General features: G+C 44.5%; 1 protein-coding gene across 2 annotated transcripts in view; it reads right to left on the reverse strand.

Annotated features, from left to right (window-relative positions):
- Positions 1-17,200, reverse strand: part of grin2db (glutamate receptor, ionotropic, N-methyl D-aspartate 2D, b) — a 65,964-nt gene that overhangs the window by 15,978 nt on the left and 32,786 nt on the right. For both annotated transcript variants that reach the window (XM_085291874.1, XM_085291873.1), the window contains exons 7-13: positions 9,621-9,826; positions 8,864-9,032; positions 7,339-7,492; positions 6,757-6,882; positions 4,025-4,254; positions 3,510-3,670; positions 26-95 (exon numbers count right to left, since the gene is read on the reverse strand). In XM_085291874.1, the coding sequence (XP_085148000.1) occupies positions 26-95; positions 3,510-3,670; positions 4,025-4,254; positions 6,757-6,882; positions 7,339-7,492; positions 8,864-9,032; positions 9,621-9,826 (1,116 nt within the window). The remainder of the gene's footprint in view (positions 1-25; positions 96-3,509; positions 3,671-4,024; positions 4,255-6,756; positions 6,883-7,338; positions 7,493-8,863; positions 9,033-9,620; positions 9,827-17,200) is intronic.

The following is a 17,200-nucleotide window of genomic DNA, read 5'->3' on the forward strand; positions in this document are numbered from 1 at the left end:
ATACGTGTGAGTAAAAAGTCCTCACCTTACAACCTTCGTCCTTCCGAGCCATATAGTTCAGTACTGCAGCGTCATAAATAAAGGCATCCAGTTTCCTGTAAAGGGATGAAGGGAGAATTCATTCATCATTTAATGGGAGACAAGAGCAAAGGGATGGAGAGACTGACTGAGGCAAGAGAGGGGATATAAAGGTATAGCGCCGCAATGTACCTGGGAAGGGAGTTAGGGTGCAAAAATATATAGCAGACAGGCGCACAGAATGATAGAGAGGGCATAAAAAGTTAAATCATGACAAGAAAAGGGAAGAAGAGTGGAATAGTAAAGCAGGTTCGGCGGAAAGAGTGAAAACACAAGGAGAATAAAATAAGGCAGAGATCAGGAAAAGATGTGTGGGTAAGAGGGAGCGGGATGGTGGTGGAGGCAGCGGAGGGGACGAGGAGGATGGGGATTTATACGGTGCGGCGAGCGTTGTGACAGGGAGTGAGAGAGAGGGGGGAGAGATTTACACACTTCAGGGGGGAAAAGACATGGGATAGAGCTAGAGAGTGATGAGGATTATAAAGTTTAAATACAGACACACTGAGAAAGCACACTGGGAGGGGAAAGAATGGACCAAAAAAAAAAAGGAGGAGAAAGAAAAGACATGGCGACATAGGAGGGCAGATGAAGAGGAGAAGGGAAAGATAAGTACCGAGGAGCAGAAGAGAAAGCTGCTGGAGAAAAGCAGGTGTTCCTCATTCTTTTGCATGTTAACACTGAGTTATAATTGTGGTGTCAAGGCAAGATTCAGTGGGGGCTGATGGGGGAGGGGGGGTGACAGAAGCTTAGGATAAAGTAAACTGGGATTATCCAACACATGACGGGTGATAGAGATTCTACTAGAAACTGAAGAGGGAAATGCTGTTTGCACTGCGTGCGTGGGTGGAGATAGCGGCAAAGGTGGAGAGAGAAAGGGAAAGAGTAAAGGTGAGAGACTCTTTGCGGGAAAGCATGAAGTGTGACAAAAGATGTGAAACGTTAGCTGGAGTTGAAAAGAATGAGTGTGTGATGGCCTGCTGGTGTGAGACTGAGAACATTAAAAACCCGGAGCAAACAGTGACAGCGGGCCACATCTGCTGTCGTTCATTGCTGCAACTATTTCCATTCCGTCCGACGCAAACAAACGTGCCAGAGGCGTTTCAAACACGCGGATTTGTTGAATGTCAACTGCAGCTTCCCAGGTCAAGGAGGAACCTGCATTTATGCAAACGCAGGCCACTGATTCCAGCTCAAACTCCCATCAGCTGATAGCACAGCTGTTTGGCCTGCTGCACATCTCACTGGCAAATTTGGGACACGCTATCTGAGATGCTTCAACCTGCACAGAAGTGCTGCTTTCTCTGCAAACCACTTTGCAAACCACCTCCTCCATTTCATGCCACTCGTGACATTCTGAATTAATAAATGTCATCCATGGCTACTGATGCCTGTTTTGCTCTGTAAAGGATCTTGCTGCTGGTCTCCTGCCTTCCATGCTTTCTATGATCCTGACATAACATTAACTAAAAGATTTCACTAATTGGAGAAAAAAAAGCTTGGTTTGTTTTTTATCGTCTTGAGGAAACAAACTGATTTGGCCTTTTTTTTTTTTGTGAGATTTAAAGATAAACAACAGCTGCTGAATATCCCATGTGGTAGAATATTTTCATTATATAATATATATATAAGCTTAATCTAAGTGCAGTGAAAAAGATCGAGAAAATCAAGTTAAGTATACCGGGCAAGTATTTACCCCCTTCATCTTTGCTTATTTTTTGCATATTTAGCATATTTAAATGTTTCAGAGCATCCAACTCATTTTAATTTTAGACAATATTTAGCACAATATCACATTAGACAAAGATAACCTGAATAAACACAAAATGGAGGTTTTCATTTATTAAGGGAAAAAAGCCATCCAAGTCTACCTGGCCCTGTGTGAAAAAGTAATTGCCTCCTAAACCTGATAACTGGTTGTGCCACCTTTGGCAGCAAGAAATGCAATCAAGAGTTTGCGATAACTGGCAATGAGTCTTTCACTTCACTGTGGAGGAACGTTGGCCCACTCTTCTTTATAGAAGTGTTTTCATTCAGCCACACTGGAAGGATTTAAGGTTGTGCCAAAGCATCTCAATCTGATTTAAGTCTGGACTTTGACTGGGCCACAACAAAACCTTTTTCTGAGGTATTCAGAGGTTGATTTGCTAGTGTGTTTCCCATTATTCTCCTGCTGCATAATCTAAGTGTGCCTTATATTTTCCTTCAGGATTTTGTGGTTCTTTCAATGACAGCAAGTCGTCCTGAAGCAACAAAGCAGCCTCAGACCATCACACTCCCACCACCATGCCTGAATGTTGGTGTGATGTTCTTTTTATGAAATGCTGTGTTAGTTTTACACCAGATGTAACAGGATACAAGCCTTCCAGAAAGTTTAACTTTTTCTTCATCAGTCCACAGAATATTTTTCAAACAGTAGTTTTTGCTAGGATCTCTCACACAGATGCTATTTTTCACCATTGAAGCTTTACCACCATTCCAGGTTTTCTCCATTTGTGGATAATGGCTCTCACTGTGGTTCGCAGTGGTTAGAAATGGTGGTGCAATCCTTTACAGACTGATAGATGTCAGTGACTTTGTTTCCCAGCTGTTTCTTTAGATTGTGACACAGTGCTTTTTTGAATCGGAGAAAAAAGTGATTCAAACCTGCCTGAGCTTCTGTGGAAAAGTAATTTCCTCCCTTGTTAAATTATAAAAATAGCTGTGATTAACCACATATTTAGAAAGCTGGATTGGATTTCACTAGCCACACCCAGGCCTGATAACTGCTAGACCTGTTGAATCAAGAAATCCTTTAAGTTCAGCCTCTCTGACAAAATGAGGTAGGCTGAAAAATCACTTAAGAAATTAAATCTTTATTCAAAAACTGAATTTTGCATCGACTCGGGTTGTCTTTGCCCATATTAAACTTTGTCTGATGATCTCAAATATGTAGTGTGACAAATATACAAAAAGAAAAAAGCGGGCAAAACCTTTTTCAGAGCACTGTATACTTGCTTTGATATGTAATAATATATATTGATTTATCTGTTGTCCCCTTAAAGTCTTAGGCAAATGATTTTATGTTAAATTTGAGGACATTTTACAAAAATGAGCGCATGTGCAAACCAGGTGGCATGTTGGCCCAGTGGATGTCACTTCACAAAACGAAGGCTCTGGGTTCCAGTCTGCTTGTTGAGTGGGGTATCTGCACATGTGCGGGTTTTCTTAAGGTACTCTGGTTTCCTTTTACAGCCCAAAGACAAGCATGTGAGTGATTTTTAATTGGCTGCAGGTGTGGATGTGTCGTTCCACGTTAACCCTGTGATGGACAGGCTGCGCACCTCCTTTTACCCAAAGTCCCTGCTACTCTATTTAGATAGGCAGTTACGGATGGATGAAGGAGTGAGAGAGGAGTGGAATAAGACAAAGGTAAAGGTTCATGGCAGACAGACCCGGTTTTGAGGTTCAGTATGGCATCCTCCACTCCTTTCTGGTTGTATTTTCCCATGTACTGGTGCATGTCTGGGTAGTTGGAGCGGATGTTTTTTTCTGTGCTACCGTTGGGCACCGTGCCAAACTTCAGAGGTGGGTACTGCTCCTCGGGATGCTGAAACTAGCAGAGCAAAGGGAGACGAGGGAGGGAGACGGAAGGGGCATGAGACACACCAGGCTGTGCACCAATCTGTCTGACCTATTTCTGTCCACTCTCCAGACTAACTTACAACACTCCATGCACAGTCAAATCTTTGAAAAGAGAGCAGTCTGTGGACTTAAATTAGTATTTAGGACTGTCTTTTAAGTATTCGAGAACTGTGGTAATTGAGTTCTGTTAAATGAGATTTTATTCATTTCTAAATTCCTGTGCTTTAATCAATTTAACATTCAAATGCATGGGATTTAGCTCACTCTAAGACTTTAATTCTCCTTCTGCTTTTTCTGCTTAATCAGTATTCAAGCCATGAAGTACCTTCTTGTCCGAGAGGCCTGACACTGTGTCAATGTACTCCTCCTGGATCATGAAGGCAGCCAGGTTAGCAGTGTAGGAGGCCAGAAAAATGACAGCAAAGAAGGCCCAAATCAGCACCATGATCTTGCTTGTGGTTCCTCTTGGGTTCTCCACTGGCACAGAGTTGTTAAAGACAATGGCCCACAAAAGCCAGACAGACTTTCCTATAGTGAAAGTAGACCCTCCAGCCTCTGTCCAGAAAGATAAGGAAGAAAAGAAGAAATTAAAAAGAAGATCTTTCAGTTTAAAAAGAGCAGTTGTAACACTATATTTACTTCTAGGAAGTGATCCAGCCAGTACTCAGCACAAGTGTATTCACAGGCATCTGTAAATGACGTGGCTGACTCAGATTAAACGCGTCTGAATGAAAAACAGCCTCGGAGCATATGAAAAAGGAAACCTTGCAGATTTTCTTTTGACAACAAACCTCATAAGGTGGCGCCTATACGTTACGTAGATGGCAGATATCAATTCATCTGCTACACGATCAAACAAACCACCTGGTGCAAAAACACTATTCAAAAGGACTCAAACACTCCTGCCTTTACACAGCGGGAATAAAGGAGGCAGGAAGAAGAGAGGCGAGAGTGAATAAGAGGGATATATGGGAGGATGACAGAGGAGTAAATTTATGTAGAACACAGCAATCATGCAGTAAAAGAGGCGAGCCAGGCTGGGTATTGGACCAAGGCATCAGGCATACTGAATATCACAGGGGTACAAACTATGCTGCTGAATAATAAATGGCTTCTTCGGTATTGAGAATACTTGGAAGGAGTTCAGTATACTGTAGGTATAATTTCCTCTTTGCTACACTGACAGCTAAAGATTCATGGCAGCTGATTCAAAATACACATCGATTTTTTCCCCATCTAATGCAACAGCTAACTAACGAGACAGCGAAAAACAAAAAAAACAATCAGATGCTTTCATAAGATCATTGTGACTAAGATTTTTTTTTTTTTTTTGAACCAGTTTTCCAGGAGTGTGTTTAATGTTTCTTCTTTTGATCCATTTTGATCCATTTCATTTTGATCCATCTTCAACACTTCACTGTCCCAGTCCTGCATCCCGCCGTGCCTAAAGTCAGCCACAATTGTCCCACTGCCAAAGCGTACTAACATTAGCAGCCTCAACGACTACCGACCAGTTGCTCTAACACCTGTTATAATGAAGTGCTTTGAGAAACTGGTCCGACGTCACATCATGTCCTGCCTGCCACCCACACTCGACCCGCTCCAGTTTGCATACAGAGCTAACAGATCAACTGAAGATGCCATTGCTACAACGCTCCACACCACCATCTCTCACCTGGAAGTGCAGGGCCGTTACGCCAGGCTGCTCTTTGTTGACTTTAGCTCTGCTTTCAATACGATACTCCCGGACAGACTAATAGATAAACTGCTGGAAATTGGACTTCCTTCCACCACCTGCCGCTGGATCAGAGACTTCCTCTCAGACCGTGTACAGAGAGTTAGAGTGGGGCCTCATCTTTCCTCAGCCCTCAGCCTCAACACCGGCTCTCCACAAGGCTGTGTACTGAGTCCCCTACTGTACACTCTGTACACACATGACTGTGTTAGTTCCCACCCAGACAACACAGTCATCAAGTTTGCAGATGATACCACTGTGGTGGGGCTCATCTCAGGGGGAGATGAGACTGCATACAGAGCTGAAGTTCAGAGGCTGTCAGATTGGTGTGCAGACAACAACCTGGACCTCAATACCACCAAAACAAAAGAACTGGTAGTTGACTTCAGAAGGAGGAAGTCCGAGCTGCAGCCTGTCAGCATCAACGGGGAGTGCGTGGAAAGGGTCTCCAGTTTCAAGTTTCTGGGTGTGCACATAGACACAGACCTCCAATGGAGCTCTAACACCTCTGCGGTCTTAAAGAAGGCCCAACAGCGTCTCCACTTTCTGAGAATCCTCAGAAAAATGGACCTGAAGAAGGAGCTGCTGACCGTCTTCTACCGCTGCTCCATTGAAAGTGTGCTGACATATTGCATCGGTGTGTGGTTCTCCAGCTGCACCACAGCACACAGAAAGGCACTCCAGAGGGTCATCAACATGGCCCAAAAAATCATTGGACATCCTCTTCCCTCCCTGAAGGACCTGTACAGCACTCGCTGTCTCAAGAGGGCACGCAGCATCCTACGGGACTGCACACACCCAGGACACCGGGTGTTTAAGCTGCTGCCGTCTGGCAGGAGGTTCAGGCTGCTGAGGTCCCGAACAAATAGACTCAAGGACAGCTTTTACAACAGGGCAATAGCCCTGATCAATGTAAATAGCTGACCTGACTGGATACCTCCCTGGACTTTTTAGGGGGAGGTAACAATGTTTAAAACGATAACAATAATATTTATATTTATAACAAGGTGCAATAATAATTAATGTGCAATAATAACAGTGTGCAATACACATACACTTATTCTTCTTTTTTATACTAAGTTAATATACTGTGTTGTGTTGTTTGTTACGTTGTGATGTGTCATATCGTGTCGTGTTGTGTTATATGTAGTGCCGACGTAGGACAGTTTTTCCAATTTCATTGTACTACTGTACTATGTATGACTGTGCAATGACAATAAAGACTTATCTTATCTTATCTTATCTTATCTTATCTTATTTGGCAACAGTGATGGACTTCACAGAGATGCATTAAACACAGACAGCTTGGACTCATCACTCACTCTTGCCGGTCTGGAGACTGCGGTTGTAGCCTACGGGGCTGAAGAACTCAAAAATAAAGACAGTCACAGCCACGACGGTCAGGCACATGACAAACATCATCACCCACACCGCTGGACTGTAGGGCTCTGTGGAAAAAAACAAAAACATGCACTTTTTGTACTCTTATTGCATTATTAAATTACTGTAACTGTCATTATCAGTATAAGAAACAAGAATGTTTCATAAATCTAGCCCATAATGGAGACTATATATGCAGAGAAATAAAAACCACTGGAGCAAATATATTCTCCAAAAGCCCATAAACACACTCTCTTCTCTTTCTTCTTCTTCTTTTTTTTTTTTTACAATCATCTCAATGCAGTCTATAGGCCCATAACACTATTCTCCCGCTGGAGCCTGGAGTCTGCTGACGGAGTGAAAGTAAAAGTTAAGAAGACGTGAACCTAAGAAAAACTAATGGCTAATCTTGATGTAAAGAACTAGCAACCAAAGGCTGGGGCGTGTTATGCAAACTCAGCGCTCCACAATTAGATTAGATTCTGTACATCAGCTACACGCCGCCCACAAACACAGCCTCTTACCTAAGAAAGCTGATGGCGATACAGTCCCATTGCTACGGGAGACCATGACACTGATCCCCGTCTCCACAAAGGGCACGGAGAAATCCACAACTTCTGACCTCTCCTCATTGATAGTCAGCGAGCCAATGGCCATATCCGCCCGCTTGTACACCACCTAAAGGGGGACAAACAGCACCGCTAAGAAATAAATCGGCTGTAATTATGAGTAAATCGTGAACCTGTTACAGCTAGACAAAGCCCATCCTTTTCGGTCCAGAAGGTTTTCAGGTAAGGTGCTGACAAGTCACACCTTGACCCTTTGTACATCATTAAACTTGCCTGCATGAGAAACTCGGTCTTGTACAAATACTGAACACGTGTCTCTTCAGCATCCCTTTAGCATACAAAATGAGTTAGGACGCTTCTCAACCCTGCCACCATCTAGCAAAAACCTGAAAACCGCTGTGTCCGCTGATTGTATGAGTGAAATGTTAATCTACATTAGACATGGCACATTCGCTCTTCAGAGCAAATCAGCAGAAAAATGAAGCGAAGTGGAAAGCAAAGCACCCTCCTCTCAACTTTGCCAAGTCTCTGGATTACCTGATCAAAGAATGGCCGGCTTTGGAACATCTGATCAAAAGACAGACATTAGTTTGAGAAAACAAAATTCGCTTGCCCTTTTGCATGTAAAAAATAGATTCGACAGACGGGCTCAAGTTATAAATGATAGAGCAGGAGAGCGCAGTGGAACTGTTTTGGAACCTGTGACAACTGGCGTTTGGCAAGTTCCCTCTGGGACAAAGATAGAAACAGCAGGGCGCTTCAATGAAACAGCAGCTCCCGTATCGATCTCGGCTGGTGTGTGAGGATGTGTGCATGCTTTTCTGTCTGTCTGTGCATGCTTCTTTTTTTTTTTTTTTTCATTTTCTTGCCAGCATCTCTGTATCTTTACTTGATGGTGGATGATGAACTATATTACCACGAAAATATCAAGGACTACCAGCTAGGGGGTATCTGACAGAGTGTGTGTTTGTGTGTGCGCGTTTGTGACTAAGGATGTGTCTCTGCAGATAACACACTGTCGGGACGCGTTTGTAGGAGAGTGAGCTCACTGCATGTGTTACACATTATGCTTGTCCTTCTAATTTGTTTAACCGTGAGTTATTTTCTCTCTAATACAGTATGCGTTCTGTTTTGTGTGTGTGTGTGTGTGTGTGTGTGCACGCCTGCTGCAGTGTGTAATAAATGACAGCTGTCTGATTGCTAGCAGTGGTTAAGTGGCCATAACTCTCACAGCGATTGATGTGACACTTAGCGTTTAACTGGTCACCCAGGACGCGAGACCACACACTGAGGAATGCTACTACTTGACCGAAAATGCAACTCAAATATGCAGAGGCACACACACACACACACATACACCCTTTTCACACATGCACAAGTGATACGGGAGCGACATTGAGAACACATTGCTCACAAAGGCAGACAGGCAGAACCGGGAGCTTCCACGGGCTTACAGACACACACACTCACAAAGACTTGCCTCTCCAATCATGCCGTTCCAAACCCCATCAATTTTCTTCCCATGTTTCCCATTGGTCACTAAGTAAAGATCGTAGGTGAAGCCGACTATTTTGGCCAATCTCTTGAGGATGTCAATGCAGAAACCCTTGCAGCACTGCTTCATTGGAGCCACACCCTCATGGATGGCACTATGAAAAAGACACAGCATAGAGAGTAAAAGATAATAGCAAAAAATAATCATAGTAAAACTTTAAAGGTGAAAATCTTTAAGGAAAGGTAAGGAAAGGAAAGGAAGACAGTTGGATATGGTCACAAAAACGGAGTACTGTGGCCAAGCACTTGTTGACAGGTTTGATCGACCTGTGCAGGATAGGTGCTGTCATTCCTTCAGAAGCTGATGAACCATAAAGCTCCACTGTGGTCATATCTGATTCCAGACCCCTGAGTCATTCCACTGATCCTCTGGAGAGCAGTCTGTTATTGATTACGGCCAGGGAGTGAAGAGACCACAGTTTTGATAGGTGACTGATGTCACCTCAATTGGATGGCATCATGAGAGCTTAGGAACTCCATTCCAAACACTAGTAAATAAAGCAGTCTCTAGTACTCCTTTCAATTAGATTACCCTCCGTTATTTCTTTTCCCAAAGTACCACCATCTTTGAAATGAAAGTGTCCAAAAATAAGGTATGGAAAAGATAATCACATCACATACATAATAAAATACGTGAGTTATTTCTTTTACATTTCTCCCTCTTCCTTTCAAGGCTTTCAAACCTGGCATTAAGGGGTCGTCTGCAGGGAACTGAGTCACGGATGCAGGTTCCAGATGCAGGGTCTGCAAGCTCTACAATGACAAATGGCCTTTCTTCCAGTGTGACAACACGCAGGTGCTGGGCATCATCGGGTGGTTTAAGGAATGGCCCGTAGCGGGACCAGGCTGGGTACCGTAACCTCAGCACGCCATTCTCCCACCAGCCTACCTAGGGGAACAGACAAGAGAAACATTAGAGGAAGTGCAGTACTCTAGTGCAAAAGACCTTTAGTTGTAATGATAAATAAGCACGTAATCTTTCCCATATAGATTAAAAAGCATTAGAAAAAACTTAGACAGGTCATATTCACATTGTCTCAAGACTTGTTAGAAAGTAATAGCTAAATTAACTTGGATTAATGTTTCAAGTAATTCAAACGAGCGTTTTCCAAATGTGTAACAGAATCAGTTTGTGTAACCATTTTTGGAAACAGAATGTTCACTAATCTCAGAAGATAATTTGGCTCAAACCGCTGCTATCTTTAAGGCTTTTTTCAGGCCCATTTCTGGGGTTGTCTTTTTCACCGATCTGCAAGAAAGTTGGAAGCAAGGGCTGATTTTAATCTTGTATCTGGGCATCTGGTTGAAAGGCTGATAAAAATGTGTGACCTTGGCAGAGAAGCAAGAGGTGTAAGATGGCAGTATTCCAGTTCATTCATGAGTTATCTCAAATTAAGTCTGGATTCTGATTGGCCAGGAGGGTTGAATTAACCTTAACAAGTAACAAAATATTTCAGAGAACTTTGTTAGACTCACTCTCTTTCCCATTTACTTTATAAATTTATGTGTGTCCATGTGCATATAATCTGCATTAGAAATTCAGAGTATTTCTGTTAGGCTGTGTTTTATGCACCTGTGGACGTTTCCCAGTAGCACTGTGAAGTTTTCAGTGTCTGACTGAACACTGTGGCTGTACCTTTCTCTGAAATTCACGACCGAGTTTCATTCCTGTCAGATCATGAATTGTTATTAACAGAGGTGTGGACTCGAGTCACATGACTTGGACTCGAGTCAGACTCGAGTCATTAATTTTATGACTTTAGACTTGACTTGAAAAAATGTTCTAAGACTTGTGACTTGACTTGGACTTTTACACCAATGACCTGGGACTTGAATTGGACTTGAACCGGTTTACTTGAAAAGACTTGATATTTCACCCCAAATATAAAACTTAACATGCATATTATATAGAGATTGAAAATGTGATGTCATTCAGGGGTAAAACCGCAAAGGATTCTGGGAACTCGTGGCAAGAGGTACTAGCGCACGCAGGCTTTCAATTGAACTCAGTCACACAGCGATAAAAAGAAACACAAAAATGTCAAGAAGCCGTTGTATTATTAACTGCAATAGCCGGTCGCATGACAGCCACGGGAAGCCGACGGGTAAAGAGATCGGTTGTTATCGGATTACGACGTTGAAGAGAAATTGTTCGAGCCATGTTTCCAAAGTAACAAAGATGCGACGGATGGCCTGGATTTCAGCCATTCAAAGATCAAATATAACGTCCCAGAACACTCCAGCTCACAGGTTAGTCTGCTCCAAGCATTTACACGAAGGTCAGTGTTTTTTAGTAGTTAATACGTCATTTTCATAACATAATTGGTGATATAGGTTACAAGCAAGTCTGGCGCTGAACAGAAATTGTCGCGCTATGCTCCTTTATTTATTGTGCATAAATAGTGAATTGTCCTGACACAATATTGCGTTTCGCCTCTGTTATTATGGTACATTGACAAAAACATATACTTTTATTCACAGGATAAAACAGGTTTTTGTATCACTAATTGCCCAGTGCGATTACAGCATACAATATTATTGTCACTGCTACATTTCTGTGATGGGTACCAGAAATTATTTCCACTACTGATTAATTACCGTTGAGCTCAAAGGTCCTATTAATAAACGGTTAACGAATGTGTATTTATGACGACGATTTGTGAGACTGGTAAACTTATGATACGTACGATGGTCTTTCGTTCTACACGGTGCATTTCAAGGTCCTGCACCCATCCGTCGGTAAACTGTACCTGGGCTTGTTGCAGTGACCTGAAGTTACTAAACTTCATGAGTGTGTGCACTCACACCAAGAACCGTATAATTATAAATATGCATATAAATATGCTACGATGAGATAGCTGACTTCATCTAACTAGCAAATGTTGTCCAGGCTACGTTGGTGATGCAGTTTTTTTTAATGTGTATGATATTTTTGTCATGCGATTTTAAAGCCGGTCCTACAACCACATCCAAGAATAACATGCAGCTTATCTCAGAACTGTCGGTGAAAATTATTCTTGGAGCTAGGTTTAATTGAGCTGCATTTTAAAGAGGTGCAATTTCACAATTTGTGTATATTTTCTACGTTCACTATTTTGTCATGTGTTGAGAAAAACACAGATTTTAAAATTACATGGTCTAATATTTACATTTAGCATATAACTGCAACATGCTTTTTTTCGGGGTTTTTTAAAGACTCGAAAGGACTTGAAATTCAAAATTTCAGACTTGTGACTTTACTTGGACTTTTACACCAGTGACTTGAGACTCGACTCGGACTTGCCTGACATTACTTGAGACTTGACTTGAGACTTGAGGATAAAGACTTGAGACTTACTTGAGACTTGCAAAACAATGACTTGGTCCCACCTCTGGTTATTAACTTCCAGTTATTGGTCTGCTTTGCTTCTTTCCTGGACTTTCCCGAGATATCTCTCTGATGTCTAGCTGGCTTGAGGAGGGGCATGGAAAGGACTTCTCATTCAGAAAATACTGTTTATGCAGTTTAAGACGAGATTTAATAATGGTCTGCGCTACAGCTGTTTAAAAAGCTGCTGCTGGTATTTACTAAAGGGGGGCAGTGTTGATTTTCCAACTGAACAGAGATGTTTTTGTGGCTGTCCATGTATTTGTTGTTCTCTTTTAGAGGGCAAAAAATTGGGACTATTCATTGAGGCATAATTAACTGCAAATTATTATTAGATCCCAGTCCCATATATTTGTCGTCCTCAATCATACTGGTAACTTGATCACAGAGGAAGAATCCCAGTACAAGTTACGCACATTGAGGTGCACATATTGGTACACACACACAGCCACGTTGTTTTTAACAGTGAGCAGAGCGGACTGCAGTGTTTTAGGACCAAATGGTCACATTTCCACACACAGACTAATTCACAGTAAAATAGTTTCTGCATGTCTTTTCTCAGCAGTGGTTTTTAGAGCACCTTAATATTTAAAAAACAAACACAAACACAACAAAAAATCATACTGAAATGTTGGTCAAAAATAAGTATTGGCTGAGGGGCTTAGAAATAATATGCCATTTAAAAAATAATTTTTTTAAAAGAAAGAAATAATACGCTATCTGAAGTTTATAATATTTACCTCCAGACTAAAATAAATGCTCACAATTATGCACGCGGCACAGTAACAGTAACGTAGGTGGCGTTCTTCTTCTGCAGGTCAACAGTTGAGCACATGTGGTAGAGAGGTTTGTAAAAAAAAAAAGGTTTTTTTTACAGCAAGAAGCTGAACTCTAGCTGTGTTTTAACAAGATGGCACCTTTACATTCAGTAGTTTGTGAGAACTACTATTGAAAGAGACTAGTTCATTATAAAAGTGTCTAAAGGCACAGGTGGTACTACAAATATAATTTTATGTGAACACTTACTATAGAGTTTTGATAAAAATGTTGAGAATCTACTGGGTTTTTTCCCCAAGTATTAAAAATAGTCAACAATTCATTTTATATAAAAAATATAAAAATGGCTGTAACTGCTAAAAAATTAATGCAAAATGTTTGTAAAACTGTCCCCCTCAGTCCTCCTGTTTCTCCTCGTGCTTGAGTTTCTGTGTCTGTGTTCATGGACGGGACTCATTGCGGTTTGCCTCTGGCTGAACGCACCTGCTGCCAGGAATGGAGTGTTAGTGAAAACAATGAGGAACAACTCGTGCAACTTGCACAGGCCGACTCTCCCTCGCAGAACAGCTCTCAGCTGGCGAGTGCCTTTATTTTGGAGTGAAAGGACATTTCATTTATGCCTGTCCTGTGTGCCCAAAAGACCACGCTCGCAAGTAGTAGTAGGGATACTGGCGAGCGAGCAGTGAAATGGCTCAACCCTACCTCATGTTCAGGCTCATGTTTCCAGCAGAAATCATCTTAAATCATCCTCTCATTCTCTCTGGCAACAACTCAAAACAACTTTGTCTGTCTTCTTGAGGCCCCTCTCACTCCTCTCGAAGTTAGTCACACCTGGTCGAGATGCCATAACCCAAACATAGACTGGAATAAAAACCAGAATGTCTCTTTCAAACATTCGCTTCAGAGTCTCACTATGGGCAACGTTCTCCCAGCGTTGTCCTCAGAAGCCTCTATATCAGGGGTGTCAAACTCCAGTCCTCGAGGGCTGGTGTCCTGAAACTTTTAAACGTGTCCCTGCTGCAACACACCTGAATAAAATTAGTAGGTCATTAGCAAGACTCTATAGGACTCAACTGCATGCTGGCAGCCAAGTTCTATAGAGAACTTGCTGATCACTATCTGTATGTATCACAGTTAATTCACTGTTAATAAATGCACTCGAGTTCACCACTCTAAGTCCTGCGATTGGGTCCACTCTGCCCAGTGTTCTTCACAAAAACCCCTTGAATTAAAGCTCAAAGTCTCCACTTCCATCACATATCGATGGCTGGATCCACTGCTGTGGTTTGCAGAAGTTATCTCTGTCCAACAAATTATGGACCTAACTGTATGTATGCTTGTATGAAGTAATAGAGTACCTATCACAACCAAAGGGCAGAGCATAAAAACGATCTCAGAAAGCCCTTCAACAGAGACATGTTTATTAAATACACTTATATCTGTAGTTTTTGTTGGCTTGGATGTTTTCTGAAATCCTTGTATTACATAAATAGAAAAAAAAAGACAGAAAAAACAATCCAATGCAGCAACCACACAAAATAGTGGCACCAGATGATTGCAGCTACAATGAAGATCTGTTTGACAGTCTCAATAAAAACTGAATCTTAAAGGGGGTCATAAAGGTAGCACTTTGTGAAAGGCTGTAATCATATTTACTGTTAATAACTTGGATGCTGCGCTTACTCACTGTCACGGCTGGGGGAGGGAGCCGTGTGGTGTGGAGGAAAAGGAGGACCCAAAATGCAGCAAACTGATGATACGAATGACGTTTTATTTACAGGGTGGTAGTGGCAAAAACAGGCAATGAAGCACGAGTAATTACAAACGGAAACCTAAACTGGGAGAAACTAAAGAGCAAACCTGAAATCTTACAAAACGGAGAGCGGAGCAGAGAGACGCAGACCAAGGACCAGGATACCAAGAAACACAGACGAGCCGACAATGAACACAGACCGACACCCACTATATATACACACACACACACACACACACACACACACACACACACACACACACACACACACACACACACACGGTAATCGGGTAATTGCACACAGGAGGGAAGAACAGCTGATCTGAATACACATGATGACTGGAGGACACAAGCTGAACACAATGACAACAGACACAGACTTTCAGAACAAAACAGGAAATCTAGAACCCGAACCGGACACAAGGGGGGAGGACACAGAATAACTAGAACAGAGGGAAATAATCACAAAACGCTGGGTCAACGACCCAGGACCATGACAGTACCCCCCCTCCAAGGGCTGGCTCCAGACAGCCCAAAACAAAAACAGACGACCAACCCAGGGCGGGCGGCGGGGGCCCAGGACGGAGGGACCAACACAAGCTCCAGCGAACCGAGAGAATTGTCCAAAACAAAAACACACATGCTGGAGCACGAGAACAAAACACAGTTCAGGAGGCCGGCCCGGAGGCTGACAACTCAGAAGTCCAGGACAGTTCATCTTCTGAGGCCGGCCACATCGGCGACGTAGATCCATAAGCCGACCGAGCGGAAGGCAGCGGTGGCGGAGTGGAGGCAGTTCAGGGGGCCGACCGTGCACACGGCAGCGGCGGAGACGGGGAAACCGTTCAGGCGGCCGACCGTGCGGACAGCAACGGCGACGATGACACAAGTCTGGAGGCCGACCGCGCGGAAGGCAGCGGCGGCGTCTAGGAGGTCGTTCATATTGACGATGACGCTCCACCAGCGGCCTGGTAGATGACCGCCGATGTCGAGGCGGCAGTTCGGGACCCGAAGGTGGCGTGGCCGTCGCAGCACCAGACGAGACCGAAGCAGCGGCTGGTCCAGGCGCGGCTGAAGCTGAAGCGGAGGCCGGACCAGGCGCAGCTGAAGCTGAAGCGGAGGCCGGACCAGGCGCGGCTGAAGCTGAAGCGGAGGCCGGACCAGGCGAGGCTGAAGCAGAGGCCGGAGCAGATGACGAGGCTGCAGCCGGGCCAGGCGAGGCAGATGACGAGGCTGCAGCCGGGCCAGGCGAGGCAGATGACGAGGCTGCAGCCGGGCGAGGATGAAGGCTCGGAGGCTGCAGCTGGCGAGGATGATGAGGCTGCAGCAGGCGACGGCGTGGAAGCCGGAGACTGTAGCGCTGCAGGCGTGGAAGAAGCTGCTGCTGCCCATGGCGTGGATGAAGCTGCAGCTGGCGAGGATGATGAGGCTGCAGTTGGCAGCTGGACGGGCTCCTCGGGCCCTCCAGCTGACGAGGCAGGAGGCTGGCTAGGTTCTCCTGAACCTCCAGCTGACGAGTCTTGAGGCTGGACGGGCTCCTCGGGCCCCCCAGCTGACGAGTCTTGAGGCTGGACGGGCTCCTCGGGCCCCCCAGCTGACGAGTCTTGAGGCTGGACGGGCTCCTCGGGCCCTCCAGCTGACGAGGCAGGAGGCTGGCTAGGTTCTCCTGAACCTCCAGCTGACGAGTCTTGAGGCTGGACGGGCTCCTCGGGCCCCCCAGCTGACGAGTCTTGAGGCTGGACGGGCTCCTCGGGCCATCCAGCTGGCGAGACAGGAGGCTGGACGGGCTCCTCGGGCCCCCCAGCGAAAACAGTCTCTGGACCAGTGGGCACCGGGGCCCCTGGAACACACAGGTCAGAACAAGTAGGCGCACGGGCCTCTGGCAGGCACAGTTCAGAACCAGCAGGCGCACGGGCCTCTGGCAGGCACAGTTCAGAACCAGCAGGCGCACGGGCCCCTGGCAGGTACGGGTCAGAACCAGCAGGCACACGGGCCTCTGGCAAACACAAGGCAGACTGCAGCTGCACAGAGCATTGACCCAGCTCGGGCAGCGACAGCCGGATACAGTCCTCAGCTGGCTTCTTAATCTCCAGGGGTCCAGAGTCGGCCGGGGGCTGGGACCCAGCCTCTGGGGAGGCCCTGGAGTGTGTCACAGTCTCTGGGCTGGCCAGCTTTTGAGGACTGATTACAATATTATGTGGTGTGTCTCTCTGCTTGACATGAACAGGTGAAAAATAGTTCTTTCCGGGTTGGATGGACTTAACTTGTTGTGCAGGAGGAGTTGGTGACAACGATGGCTGAATAGGTGATAATAAGGCGGATGAGTCTCTTGTCAACTGAGCTATGGATTGTAACCAAGTGTCTAA

This window comes from Mchenga conophoros, linkage group LG11 (assembly GCF_057382185.1).
Source record: "Mchenga conophoros isolate Kocher_MC1m ecotype Shallow Benthic linkage group LG11, M_conophoros_male_GT1.1, whole genome shotgun sequence".
Lineage (NCBI taxonomy): Eukaryota > Metazoa > Chordata > Actinopteri > Cichliformes > Cichlidae > Mchenga > Mchenga conophoros.